The sequence below is a fragment of the Lissotriton helveticus genome, chromosome 1_1, assembly GCF_964261635.1.
Source record: "Lissotriton helveticus chromosome 1_1, aLisHel1.1, whole genome shotgun sequence".
Classification (NCBI taxonomy): Eukaryota; Metazoa; Chordata; class Amphibia; order Caudata; family Salamandridae; genus Lissotriton; species Lissotriton helveticus.
The window spans coordinates 2,128,901,505-2,128,916,784 of NC_136057.1; the positions used below are offsets into that span (position 1 = coordinate 2,128,901,505).

The following is a 15,280-nucleotide window of genomic DNA, read 5'->3' on the forward strand; positions in this document are numbered from 1 at the left end:
TATCGTGGCAGTCGCTCACCCCAAACAATAATCTAGTTTCATTTGGTGATCGAACAGTTGATAAAGTTAATAGTGTATCACGCTGGTTTGACCACTGTATTCTGTTGCACTACAGTTTTAGTGATTAACGTGTTTTGAATAATTGATAATAACCAATTCAAAATGTTGGATTTTAACAACTATGGTAATTGTGTTATACTGTTCCTTGATTTACCCTATACCACCGCTGTTAGGTCTTCAATATTCATTTAGATCTACACACAAGAGTCAAGGAGTCTTCGATGGTCATCTTTCCATTGGAGACTGAAAACCTGGAGTCCTAGTTCGCGTGGAACACTAGCACCTCTCACCTTTGATAGTGCTTGGTTGCTCTGTGCTTGTAACTGCAAGGGCTGGGAATGAAGCCTGAAAATCAGAGATGTTTCTCATCAGTGAACCATCTGATGTTTTAGCCCCGATCGAAAGAGCTTGATGCTTTGAAGCCAATTAGCTTTCTTAGAACATGCTAGGATATAGGATACTATTTATCTGACTACGGCCCGTTTAGACAATGTTAGCCCTCCATTTGCTCTTGTATGGATAAACAATGCAGAGTTTTTGTAACATCTAATTCCTGCAATTATCTCTTTGTATTGTGGTATTGTCTACTTACCGGGGTGGGGGGGATGCGGGGGGCATTTTTCGATTCTTTAATCACAGGATCCTCAGAAAAAGATTAGCAAAAAGGATATTTTTAGAAAGCTATAATGGTAGCCAAAAGGAAATTGCTAACCAGGATTAGCCATTTATAGAAGGAAAGGCAATAGCATTTATTCCTGGTAAGTTCTCAAATATGCCTGCTTCCTCAGACACTATATTCAAAGGTTCTTTACAATTGTAAGAACATTTTGGGGAAGGACATTTAGCTTCCTTTAGTATGTTCATGCAGTCCTTTGGTCAAATCAGGTGTCCACAATATATAAGCATTAAGGATTCGGGGGAGGTCAGATCACTGATGGAAGACTGGCAATGAAAAGAGGACAGACCTCATTTGCATGATGTATAACATCGAGTGATACCCAGCATTGTGGCCCAGCAGTATACAACTACTACCATAAGGACATTTCAAAGTGCCATTCAGCCATAAACACAAACCTAAAACCAGAAGAATACTCTGACTGAGGAGTACAAAACAAAAATTCCAGATTAGACATGAACAGAAAATGGAATGGAGAGCGTGATTCTTCAAGTGTTTAAATGGTATTGCTCCTCTAAAACCAGAGTTGAGTTTGCCTTCTTGCATAATGCTGTGCAAAATACACAAGCTTGTGGCAATTCTTAAAAAGGCTCAGCTTTGTACTAATATCCTTAGGTGTTGTTAAGTGTTTCGCATGTGCAAATAGGCCTGGTATATAATGAATGTCAGTTTTGGTGCCTACATTTCTCCCAATATCCCAATATACCTTATCCCATCATATATGTGACAGCACCTTTTTGGCACAGAGAAACATAGTGTTAGTGTTTGTCATTTCACAATATGGTCCAGAGTGAATGATATGCAAACTATAACTTGTAAATATAAATGAATGTCAACCCATGGTGAGTCTTAATTCAAATTGTTCAGCTAGTCTATCTAATTTGTGAAATTTAATGCCAAACACAGGGGAAATTATGGAACACTGACATACAGAAAATACTGGGCCTGATGTAGAAAGACATTTTGCAGTTGTAAAGAATGCAATTTGCAAAATCAGAAGATTTGCGACTGCGTACTTGGGGACAGCGAAGGGTAGTAAACAGTGGTCCTTCCTATGTTCGTAGCCAATCACAGGGGGTCGCAAATTGCAACCTCCCGAATAATATTTATTAAACAGATGATTCTTCAACACCCTGTGAAGAAGATTTTTACAACAGAATATATTAGTTCATAGGTTGTATAACAAAATCAGAGACAGATTGCAACTAATCAATGCACAATTTGCAGCAATTTGAGGAATCTCTCTTTTTGTGCATCAGACCCACTATTTATAAAGTATGACTACTGGCCTGTTTCAGTAGGTGATACCGACAATCAAGTACACAAAGCATCTATGAACATTATAGTGGAAGTACAATTTAAAAGGTTAAAAGCAAATGTATGCAACTCTCACAGAGCATACCGAACGAAAGAGAGCTGAAATAACATACCATAATGAGCTGGATTCTTCAAAGCTCTAATGTACAGAAATGTGGACTGTATCCATTTCAAAGCAATGCAAGCATCAGTGATGGTATGTAGTACAATTTCTGCATTTAAATGCTCGATAAGGTGCCTGTGTAGACTAACAGTTAAACATACATCAGAATAGATTACAATGTTTACAAACACTCAAAGCCTTTTTAGAAATTATTTGCATTTATTGCCTTAAAATATGCCAAAGTTAAAGGTCACTATATCATAAATATTACATAGTAAATTACATATGTCATTATGTTAAATATCTTTATAAGTGTAACAATCTTTTATCATTTCATCTAACTACATATAAAACAAATTATTCCGAAATGTACCATGTATATCACACACGTTCTTGCTTCTAAATCAACCTCTCAGATTTCCCTATAAACAGATGCGTATACACTCCATACATATTATCTGAACATAACAAGAGTACACACCATTTTTGTTTGCAGATAAAGTTATTCTCATCTATTTTAAAGTCTTCAAGACTGTCTAAAGCAATTCCGACCTTTGCGTAACCTGTTATTCAGCCTTCCTCTTCAGAACTCTATATTACGCTTTAAACAGAGTTTCTTACAATCGCCCATCAGGACCATCCATTTGAGACAGATTTTTGGGGGGAACGATCTTTTTTTTTGGTTTTGTAATATATACTGCAGTGGTGATAGGATATATCAATTCTATGTCAGTACCGGACGCTCGGATTATGCTTTTCTTCCTTGGCTTTATTTTACAAAACCAAACACAGCAGCCAGAAAAGCAATAAAGATGTCTTTTTCCTCCAAGAACAGAGAAAAAACATCATATAATGAATAACAAAAAACAAGTACATCATGGTCCATGCACATCAACTACAATTTTTCCATGGGGAAACACCGCAACATAGTCCTTCTACACTGTCCACGCCATTCCATTGAAAGGTCCTCCATTTTATGAAGCCCTCCTCTTTCTTCGCTGCTGCAGCCAGAGTTAAATGCTGTTTTTCTTTCTATCAGACTTTTTTATCCTATTGGCTGTTTTAATTGCCTTTATTCATGTTGGGCTTATTACATTAGGGAACGCGATTGTTCCTGTCACTGGCAGTGTTTTTTCTTGTTTTGCAGATTCCCTTTTTATGCCGCAGGAGCGTTCTCTCGCTCCTTATGCGGCTGGCCCACATGCGGCGGGGTCTGTTGCCCGCAAGGGGGTGCCCGCACGCCTCGTTGCTCCGCGCTGAGGGAGCTGAGTGCGTCGGAGCATGTCCCTCTGCCACCACACCTTTGAACGCCCTTCGGGGTCCGTATCATCCCGCACCGTGAGTGCTTGGACACCCGCTGGGCTGTACTGTGAGGAGGATAATGCTCCGAAATCGCCTACGGGCAGGTTTAATTACACACAATTATTTTTTCTGGAGTTAAGTAGCACACTGGGTGGTGGCTGGCCTTGTCTAATTAGAGGGCCTGCGCGCTTGGGGTGTTGTTTTACAAACACTCACAGCGGCCAGTCCGCATTAAATCCTGTGAAGCCCTCTTGGTCTGCCGAAATTCACATGCGCTGCTGGCCTGTTATCCCCTATGCAAATGGGTTGTTTTTGTAGCTTTAGCCTACAACAAGATAGTCAGGTGCTAGATCCTCACAGTGTAGTAAGATGTTCTTGTTGGGGATCCTAGGCAGGATTGAGCAAGAGAATTATAATGAGGAAGAGGAGTCCACCCAGTACTTACCTCTCGATGATTTTTTTGAAGTGGTGGATAGCTCCATCTACCGATGTGTAAATGAAGTGGTGGCCCCTATGGAGGAACGCCTTTCAAACCGCATTATAGCGGAGTGCGCTAAACTAGCACAAGCTCACCTAGGTGCCGTTCCCCCTGTCCCGGCTCCGTTACCTGAGGAGGGTGCCTCTCCACCTAAAAAGGTATGTGGGGAAGGTGGCGTTGAGTGAGCGCAAGGGGTGGATAAGGACGCCTTTGAGCGCTTGAAAAGTACTTCCTTGGCAAAGTCCGGACCATCTCCTTCCGTTTCCCCGCCGCCACCGGAATCCGACTTCTGGGAGCAGAGGTGGTGGTGGTGAAGCCATTTTGGAGATCTCAAGTGTGGTTTCCAGTTCTTCTGGAATTTTCTTGGGATTTTCCAATCCTACTCCCCCGCTTCCTCATCTTCTTCTGAATCCGGACGGGGAGCAGCACCATCTCATTTGCCAAAGTTCTCTCCGCCTCATGGAATGGAGGCTTTCAGGAGACGATGGTCGCTGCCAGGCCTTTCGGGATCGGCTCAGGATCTCTTGTCAAAGACCTGGGCAGACAGTACAGAAAAACGGTATTGGTCTGCTTGGACTAAGTGGATGCATTGGTGTCTTCGACAGGGCTTGGATCCCGTGGTCGCCGGCGTCGTTCCTATGTTAAATTTCCTGGCGGAACTGCCTACGGATGGTCTGGCTTACCACTCTATTAATGTGATTCGTTCAGCGATCTCTGCAGCTCATTGTCCGGTGGACGGAACCCCGATTGGGGAACATCCGCTAGTCTATCGCCTCTTGCGAGGGGTCCGCCTTTCGCTACCCCCTGAACCTCGATATTCAGTCCTCTGGGGCGTCAATTTGGTCTTGAACCTTTTCTTGGCAGCAGAATAGGTACCTTTCTTTGAGAGAACTTTCCGCTATGCTAGCCATGCTGTTGTGTCTGGTCTTCTGTGGCTAGGTTTCGGTTGACCGTGCTTTGGATGTTACATCAAGAGTTTTTCCCCGGAAGGGGTTACGTTCACAGTAGGTCGTCGTACCAAGTCGGATTTGAGGACAATTTCGTATCCGGCTTTACAGATGTGCTCAAACTTTGTGTGATAAATTGTCTTAAATCCTACGAGGATATGACCCTTGAATTTCGCCCTCCGGGCGAACGGCAACTTCTTATTGCTTTACGGAAACCGCACAAACCAGTCTCCTCACCCACCAAAGCCAGATGGGTGAGATGGGTCATGCAAGATGCGGGTATTGATACAAAACAGTTTGGGGCACATTCAGCAAGGGGTGCGATGGCATCTAAGGCTTTCTCTCTGGGTGCCTCATTGGCGGACCTCATGCGTCTCTCATTGGTCTTCAGATTCCACCTTCAAGAGGTTTTATTTTAAACCAGTGGTGGATGTGGCACAGTTAGTGGTAAGTAAGCTTTGAACTAGCATAATCCGAGCCTCCGGTCCTGACATAGAATCGAAATTTGCCTAGCATCGTGACGGTATGTTTCAATTCTATTAAGTACTCGGAGGCGAGGATTATCCCTCCCGTTGCACAACTGGTGCGAACCCGCCCGTATGGAAGTAAGTAAACTAGTTTTAAAAAATATCGATTTTGATGGTTGGACTGTGTTGACTTTGATTGAGAATGTTGAGGTATTGTCTTGTGGTTATGGACAGAGTAATTCCTCGTCCTTTCCTTGTATTGCAGGAAATGATGGAGCTAAACAAGCCCAATGATATTCAGGCGTGATTTGCGCAAAGAAAGAGGAGGGCTTCATAAAATGGAGGACCTTTCAATGGAATCGCGTGGACAGTGTAGAAGGACTATGTTGCGGTGTTTCCCCATGGAATGATGGGCGTTGATGTTCATAGACCATGATGTACTTGTTTTTGTTATTCATTATATGATGTTTTTTCTCTGTTCTTGGAGGAAAAAGACATCTTTATTGCTTTTCTGGCTGCTGTGTTTGGTTTTGTTTAATAAAGCGAAGGAAGAAAAGCATAATCCTTGCCTCCAAGTCCTTAATAGAATTTAACCTTACCGTCACGATGCTAGGCAAATTTCGATTCATAGCATTTCAACAAGCGGCCCCTGACAAATAGAGCGATATGTATAGCATAGTACAAAAGGGTTTGTGAAGGATAGCTTGGCGCAATAGGTGTAATCTAAAGTATTGTTTGAAAGGCCAAAGGGGTCTGCCTATGCCTACCCACAATACTGACAACTGAGAGAAGGTAAAGAAACTGAAGAGGAAAACGAACATGGCACCATGGCGCTGGCGGCAGGTGTAGCTCTTTTGAGGAGTGATACATGATAACCCTCCTGCCTTGGGGGACAGCAAGCCCATTCTCAAGCTGGAATCTATTTCCCTTTGTAACTGTGGTAAGGGACTTCATCTACCCTCTAATACCCCTCTCACATTTGGGTTAGACCCATTTGCTCATTCCGGATCAGCGGAAGAGGGCATTAACTGGCCTTGCCTTGAGGAGAAGATTGCTGACCTCAAGCAGGATCTGCTTGCTGTTAAATAGATCATGCAGACCCTACTACAGTTCTCCATGAAGATGGTGAAGCTCTGCAATACACACCCCTCCCAGAAAATGTTCTAAGCTAACGATCAATCTTCTATCCACTCTCCTCTTAGCTCCAGCTGGAGTTCTAGGCCTACAGCTAACCATCATTTTAAACCCTGTAGACTCCAGCTTCAGCTATCAGATGAGGACATTCTCGCTCTGTTATTCTCGTACAGTGGCTCGAGGACTTTCTCCTCCTCTTACTCTATTCTCAACATCCCTACCATCTCCTCGGACCCTGACAGGGAACCGAGTGTCAACCACAGATCGGTTAACAAGGAAAACCCATTTCAAATAACTACCTCCTATCATGAAGTGATCACTACCAACCATCACATCAAATCGATAGTTCTCAACTGTAGATCGGCTGTGAAACATGCAGCTGATATTTCAGAACTCACCATTTTGCAAGACTTGGACTTACTGATTCTCACTGAAACCTGGCACCATGATGCCTCCTCCCCTGTTCTCGACATCTTAATCCCCCTGATTACACCATCATCAGACGCGATCGACTTAATAAAAAGGGGGGAGGGGCATTGCATGCATTCATCGCTCCAACCTCCGGTAACGCATTTGCAACGCTCTGTGCTGTCCTCCTGTGAGCAACTGGTCATTGAAATTTGGAATAAGGGCAAGAAGACCTGTTTGCTTCACTCGATTTATCATCCACCGGGTGATAATCTGATCTTCATAGGGCAAATCATGGAAGCCATTAGCTTGCGCTCGGACCAACTTTGCCATATGTTTCTCAGAGACTTTAACCTACACTGGAATTATACAAATGATCCTTTAGTCTACTCCTTTAAGGCTTTCCTCTCGGATCTTAATTTCTCACAGGTCTGTAAGGTCCTACCCACAACAAAGGCGCCACTCTCGACATTATCATTGCCAAAGAAAATAACATACAACTGGGCGACATCCTACCCTGTGACTGGTCAGATCATTATCAAATTTCCTTCCACATCCTAGAAAAGGTCTCGTGTAGACAGGTCCAACCTCTTAAAGCAAAATAACTGATGCGCAATATGAGTGACCTCAACATCAATATTCTAACATCAATCACCAATAATAGATTTCAGCCCCCTCCCAAAATGACCAACCTTAATGATCTCTCTGATCACTACATTAACACTGTGGCTAACATTCTTGATACTATTGCACCAAAGCAACTCAAAATGATTCCAGTCAAACAATCCAAACCTTAGTTTAATGGTGCCCTAAATGATGAGCGACGCAATCTTAGACTCTCAAAGAGGCTTTGGAGAAATACGCCCTCCACCGCAAGTCTCACTCAGCTAAGGAAGGTGAGAAGTACCTACAGCAAACACATCGGTATTGCTAAAACAGGCCACTTCAGGGTTCAGCTGGATGGCGCTAAAAATAGACCCAAGAAGCTCTTTGAAATCATCAAGCAACAAGCTAACCAATCTTCCAATCCAATCTCGTCTCACATTTCCTTGCTCCCTAGTGGGAGGATTTCACAGTTCATTTCTCTGAAAAAAGAAGGACAATTGAGCTTGAGCTCCCCTATTTTGAGGCCTCTGAACCTCACAGCATCATCAGCTGAGTTGGTGGAACCCTCTGCAATATCCTTGCCCATTGGTTGTTCTCTCAAAAATGACGCATCTTGGAATTCCTTTCTCCTTCCAGATGTCTCGGAGCTTCTACACAACAAGGCATACCTTAAACCATCCAACCATTTCAGCGATCCTCTACCTGCTAAGTTTTTTAAAGATCTCAATTCAGCCAGCCTCCCTCTGTTGTCCAGGATCATTCATGAATCTCTCATACAGGGAAGGATCCCCGATTGCCTCAATGCGGGGCAAGTCACTCCCATTCCTAAAAAGTCCAACTCGGATTGATCTGATCCTAACAACTTCCGACCTAGCTATCACCAGCATACTGAATCTAGCTAAATTGCTCAAAAAATGCGTCCACTCGCTGCTATTCAACCACATAGAGAAATATCAACTCCTTGACCCTTACCAGTCATGTTTCAGAACAGGGCACAGTACTGAAACAGCAGTAACTCACATTGTGGATGACGCTTTGAGATCCCTTGATCATAATGTCCCGGTGGAGCGGGTGACACTGCAAAGCATTGCTAAGAGCTCTACGGAACCGGAAAAGTGAGAGCATACCTTTTTTCCTGTGGACCCTTGTGCCTGCCTGTCTCTGTCCCCCTCCTGCCGCCGCAGCCAACAACTAATAGCGGCTGCCGAGTGGAGGGAGGCACAGGACTACGTTTCCCGCCCTGCATAGCGGCGGGAGACGCAACCAGCAGCGCGCCAGGCGGCGCATAAAGATCGCGTCACCCCCGTGCGCGGGAGCGCGCGGGAGCACCCGGGGCAAAGCCCGGGCAAAGGGCGGGCCCTCAGTGGCTGAAGTAGGCTGGGCTGGGCCCACTTATCGTAATCTTATTTATTTGATTCTTCCGTTTCCTTTTGTTTTGTTTGATAGATTGTACTAGCCATTCATGCCTATATAGACTTTGACTTGATGACTAATATTGGAACTCACTTTCGCATTCTCCAATTGCCCTATTTTATTTATTTTAAACTGCTAATTATTGTTCCTCATATTGATATTACGCTTTACCTTCGTCTTGGATACAAGTCTAAAGCTGACCGCAAAAAAGTTACGTTCTGGGAGACTCTTGGGGGGAAGGTCTTGTGTTAAGACAAGATCTAACCCCCTACGAAACAAGGAATCAAAAAATCTTCAATTAAAAGGACAATGCCAGCTATTTCAGTTATGGGAAAAGACTATGGATAAGGACTTGGTGAAGGAGGCTGACCCAGAGGAAACGTCTATAAATATGAATATAGGGGTAGCTCCTTTGCTTGGCGTAGATGCTGCGTTAGTAAAGAAGGGGCCAGTTGTGGTAGAAAAATCGATTCCCGACTTACAATCTTGTGAGGGGCATAATTTAACCCCTATAGAAAGCTCCGGCAGTGTTAATTTGCTCGCTTCTAGAATAGAGATTGTGCATCAAAATAATGCCCTCTCAAAACCTGACATGTGTTTTACTAATGATTTAGTAAGAAGTACCCAGCCAAAGGAGATATGTAATGGTGACTCTCAAGGGTTAGATATTGACTTGGAGTTGTGTGGTCGTTACTTAGCAGATGGTTCACTGAAATTATATGAAGACGCTAAGACCCCGATTGGAACTACACCTTCTGGCTTGCAGCTCTATAGTAGCACCCCCTCCCTCAAATCTCAAAATTCTATGCAGTTTAACCTTTCAAAAAGCCCTGTGCTCAATATTTCAGGTATTGATCCTATTATACCACTAGGCTTGGATAGACATGAAAAGCCTATTTTGGAGTCATTGATTGTTTTGGAACAGTTGTTGTCTTCGATATTACGGTTATTAAGTAAATTCGTGGGGAGCTCTGACTGTGTTTTGGAATCTGTCACTCAGATATTAAAGGCTTTATTACTTAGACTTCCAGAGAAGACAGTGGAACCAGATCCTAGAGCGGGTCCGCAAGACCTGGTGTCCCCTGGTGCTCCTTCCACCGGAAATGTTCCTATGTGCATGCCTTATAATCCTGATTTAATTACTTTGGGGGTCCCAGCTAGAAATGAACCTTATCCAGTCCCCACATCTTCAGCTTATAATTGTATAAGAGATTCGGTTCTTGAAATTATAGAAGAAGATGGGATTTCCGCAGATTGTAAACTTGACAAAGCTCTCTTCCCAATCTTCATGCCAGAATCCAAGGGGTCTGAGAAAGAAGGAAAAGAAATAATAGGGAAGCACAAAAGGTGTAGAGGAAAAAAGAGAAAACCAAATCGTAGACATAGGAAAAAAAGGGTGAGACAAATAATATTTGAGGACTCTCAAGATCAGTCAAATGATTTGCAAAGTACGGAAGAGCAAGATAAGGGGCTCTTGAAGCAGGATTCAAATTCTTGTATTCCCGACACCCAAGTACCCCTTGCTGACTGCAATAAAGTTTTCCCTAATGGTTCTATTTTATCTATAGGAGGACCTCCCCCTGAGGGGGGGAGATCTACGATTCTCCTTCCAAAAATAGAAGTGACAAAGCTAGCACCCTCTGTTTCAGGTGTTCTCAATCCCGCTGCGCCTATTTTTCATTCTCTAGTTGAAGTTACAGCCTGTTCGCAAGAACCTCTTAGAAAAATTACGGAAGTCCCTGTAGATACATTGATTCTTGATTTTCTTCCATTGTTTGATCACGATGTAGCATTAAATAGATCATTGCTACTCAAATGTTTTAGAGATATAGAGAGCCTAAAATGAATTCAATCCAATGATATTGATTTGCTTTTTATATCAAGAACCGATAATACTTCCCATACTAGGGTAACGTTCTACTCCAAGCTAATAGTGAACCTCATTATGAAGCAAGCTGAAAGTTTTCAAAGTCGAGGAATTGATGTGATACCTGTTTTGGTGAATTGTGGAGATAGATTCTGTGAAAATAGACCTATTCAACGGAGCAGGGGTCAAGCAGGTTACCCTCCTTTCTTCGAGGAATTAAAAATATGTGTATTAAAAACTAAACGGCTAGTGTCCCAAGTAATTCCTGCCCCGCAAAATACTTATAACTCCATAAGAGAGGATAACCAACAATGGAATTGGCTTCCTGGGGCTTTGTTAAGCAAATCAAAAGATAACCCAAAGCTATTTCCCAATCTTTAGCAGTAGTCTAAAAATTCTGTCTTGGAATGCTGCGGGGATCAACAATAGTCCTGAAAAATTACAGTATCTTCTCTCGTTGAATCCCGGTGTGATCTGTATTCAAGAGACCTGGTGTATAGACAGAATAGGCGTGGGGAGGGACTACTTTGTTCTCGAGGTCGCAGCCTCCCCTTCGAAGAGAGGGCATGCAAAAGGAGGAATAGCGTGCCTTCTCTCTAATAGAATAAAGTGGAACTTCTCCCATTATGTGGATAAGAGTAATCTTTTTCAGGCGGTCACCCTTAGTGGCTTTGGCAGTGGGGAAAATAAAAACCCACTGGTTATAATAAATACTTATATCCCCCCTGAGGAACGTTATAATAGTGTATTAAAGAAGGTTTTTAATTTTATTAAAAAGATAAAGGAGACAATACTTACTCCTCAGGTGTTGTTAGTGGGGGATTTCAATTGCAGAGTCTCTAATCATAGCTTAGAGCTTTTTAGAAATAAATCCAAGGAGGAAGCTTTTTTGATTCCTCAAGCCCTTTTCCCCGATAAAATCAAAACCAATAAAAGAGGGAAAATACTGCTGGAAGAATTGCTTCTTGTGGAGGGGCTAATAGTGAATGGTAGGCTCCCTTCTGATGTCCCAGCAAAAAATACCCATAAAGCCAGTACAAGTGAGTCCATTTTGGACTATGTAATCACAGACCACCGCTCCTTCTCTCTACTGAGAGATCTGGAGGTCTCCGAGAATATATTTAGTGATCATAGGTTGATAACTTTAACCCTTTCAATACATCCACCTAAATCTGACCCTTGGTCACTCAACGGAGATGTGGTCAATTTTCATAAGAAGTCGGGAAGATGTTTTTGGGGCTTTAAAGCCAAAAAGGGTCTGGGATGTATCCTTAATAAAACTATATTGGAATTAAATAATTGGAAAGGGTCTGAACTAATCCATTTTGAGGATTTTATGAAGAAGATCATCTTGGTTGGTAAAAAATCAAATTTGGCACCAAAAAAGATCTTCCTTCCAAGATCGATTATTCTCCTCAATAAGGAAATAAACAAGTTAGTGCGGGAGCAATACCTGTGCAGATCTATTGAAAGACTCCATAAAATTGATCGTTTAAAAAGAAGGAGGTGTAGGATTAAGAAAAAGATAAAAAAAGAAAAAGAAGATTCCCTATGGATAAATCTACGGGAGGCAGTGGTCCATGGCAAAGCTAGACAGTTTTGGTCTCTTATTGGGGAGGGTTGTGGTGCAAGAGTGGGTCCCCTCCCAATTCCTATTTCTGAATCGTTATGGGTCAATTATATCTCAACTTTATACGCTATGAATGGGCAGTTGGTGGAGCCCAGGGGCCTCAGTACTGAGCTTGACTCCCTAATAGAGTCCCCTTCAGAAAGAACTATTGAACAGGCGATTATGGACATGCGTACCTCAGGAGCCATGGGGCCCGATGAACTCCCGATATCCGTCTTGAAACAGGAACCAGTGTTATGGAGCAAAATACTGTTTCCTGTTTTCAGATTTTGCTTCATTAAGAAAATAGTCCCCTCCTCTTGGAAAGGGAGCATACTGGTGCCTCTGTTTAAAAAGGGCGACAGGGATATACCGAAGAACTATCGTCAAATAGCCCTCCTTGACGCAATTGGAAACGTTTTCACCTAATGTTTGTTATCCTTAATTAATGATTGGGTGGATGCGAACCACATTTTACCCCTAGAACAGACTGGCTTCCGCAAAGGGCACGGCACCCTAGATAATCTTACCGCACTTCAGATCATCTCTGATAAATACGTAAGGGTTCGGGGGGGATATGTGTACGCGGCATTTATAGACTTCTCCACAGCATTCGATAAAGTGGATCGCCCTTTGCTGTGGAGAAAGCTATCTGCCGCGGGCATGCCCCCTCACTTGCTAGATCTGGTGCAGGTTTTACATACTGACACATGGTGTCGTGTTCTGCAAGGTGGAGAAAGGGGGTTATCTTGTGTCATTCCATCAATTAATGGATTAAAACAAGGTTGTCTTCTTGCCCCATTGCTTTTTTCACTGTATATTGCGGATCTTCCTGCATTTATCTCCTCAAGTGATGGCATAGCCCCGGTTGTAGGGGGAACCCCTATTTCCAGTTTGTTATACGCAGATGATATTATAATACTGGATCTAACACCAAAAGGGTTGGCCAATCGTCTTTGTGCATTACATCTTTTTGCCGAAGCCCATTACTTGAGGATAAATGCAACAAAAAGCAAAATTATGTGTATTTCAGGGAGAAAAAAGTTAAAGTATACAGTCCTGTCAAGCGTCACGCAACTGGTGTGACACTCACGCATATCAGTGCGGTGATCCGCATCACCGCACTAAATGCATTTGTCACGCATTTTGCCACCTGTGCCAGCGGCGCGCCAGCAGCTCCTGTGGCCCGGGCTCTCTAGTTCTCACGAGTTAATGCTGCCTGCGCATATTGCCGACTACTCTGTGTGTGTGCCTAAACTGAAACCACAGACACTGCAGCAGCTCTGAGCTGAGCTCTCTGAGCGGCTACAATGTATCTCTGCTGCTCTGAGTCCCGACGCGCGGCGTGACGCGGTCGTCCGACAGTGTGTTCCAGTTGCCCTGCCTGGAAACTTGAGTCTGCAGGGGGGCCGGCCGGCGCCCGGCCTGCCCGCGCAGTCAATACAGCCTCAGAGCTGTCAATCACGGCACCTGGTGGCGCAACAGGGCGCCAGGAATTATATCCGGATGTGCCGGCCAGGCCTGGCTGAGATGGGCCGTCACGTCCGGAGGAAGCAGGAAGTAAAGCGGCGGGTGATTAGTGCAGGCAGCAGGGTGAACTTCATTGCGGGCGGGCCGGCGCGCATGCAGTCCTCACTCTCAGCATCATCACCCTGCCATGACACACTTATCCCGCGCACCTATAGGCTGTGGGAGAGCGAGGCATACTTTAAACTTTGGGAAGTCAGCTCACGCAGCCGGCACTCGAACCCGCCTCTGCTGCAGCTCCGCTGCTGCCGGGGCTCCCAGCCTGGTAATGAACACTTATTAGAAGGCTTCCAATCCTCAGTAGACGTGTGGGGTACCGCCGCTGGAGTTGTGGCCTAGTGCCGTAGTACTGCAGCCTGGTCCCTAGGTATGTAAAAAGTTAAGAGTTCCATGCCAGTCACAATGTATTTGCGTGGTGTGAGTGTAACGTTTAAACATATGCTCGGTAGTCTGCCTCGGGTGTCCTTTTACACACTCGTGACCCGAGAGCGTCAGAGTATTGTGTACCTACTGCTCACTTCTGAAAAGATGCTGCCACACTCCGCCACAAACCTAGCTTCGGCACTTTTTAGACTGACACATCGTTAAACATAAGAAAGCGGCGTTTCTGAAATAGCTGTAATAATACAGAGTAACGAGTTGCCACTTAGAACGGGTGCAAGAGTATATTTTCAAAGGAAGTGAAACATCTAGAAGGAAAACAGCGGAACGAGAGGAAAATGGGAAAATTAGCATGCGGTTCAGACAGGTGCATTTGCCTTGTGGCGTGGTGAGGTATGCTCCACGGAATACAACATGCCAGTGGGCCTTTTGTACCCAAAGCCTCCCATTACCTTACCCCCTCCCCCCCCCCCACGCCACCCACCCCCACTGTCCAGTCAATCCTGCAGTGCCGGCTCTCTGTGCAGTGCATGCATATATTGTGTCAATGCTTAGTGACTTCTTTTATACTGTGTGTGCCACGCACGTTAACTTATGATGTTGTATTTTTTGTTGTAGCTGCAGCCTCGGTAGGTCCTGCTTGTGACTGCACTAAAAGTAGAAAGAAGGTAGCAGCGTGTCCTGTTTGAAGTAAAGGACAAACCACACTAGACATGACAGACACATGCTGCTGTCTGGTCTGACCGCACTCGATGTGTGTAAACGATCATGCTAGAGAGTCGTAGGTCTCTGGGGACATCCCACCTTATTCCAATACTTTGGCATTCAGACCAGTGTTTCATGAAACCAGAGAGTTTCACGTCACAGCAGAGCACGACAGGATGGATGAGGGAAGAATGTCCCCTACCTCATTTTTTCAGGAGGTTGTGATAACACACTGAGACAGAGAGAAGGGGAGGGGGAGACTAGTCAAGAAAGGAATAGG

The 15,280-nt window shown here is 44.1% G+C and overlaps 1 protein-coding gene across 9 annotated transcripts in view; it reads right to left on the bottom strand.

The window, feature by feature from the left end:
* HFM1 (helicase for meiosis 1) overlaps positions 1 to 15,280 on the bottom strand; it is a 4,349,684-nt gene that overhangs the window by 1,872,540 nt on the left and 2,461,864 nt on the right. For all 9 annotated transcript variants that reach the window (XM_078646278.1, XM_078646275.1, XM_078646244.1 and 6 more), the window contains one exon: positions 2,167 to 2,300. In XM_078646278.1, coding sequence (XP_078502404.1) covers positions 2,167 to 2,300 — 134 coding nt within the window. The remainder of the gene's footprint in view (positions 1 to 2,166; positions 2,301 to 15,280) is intronic.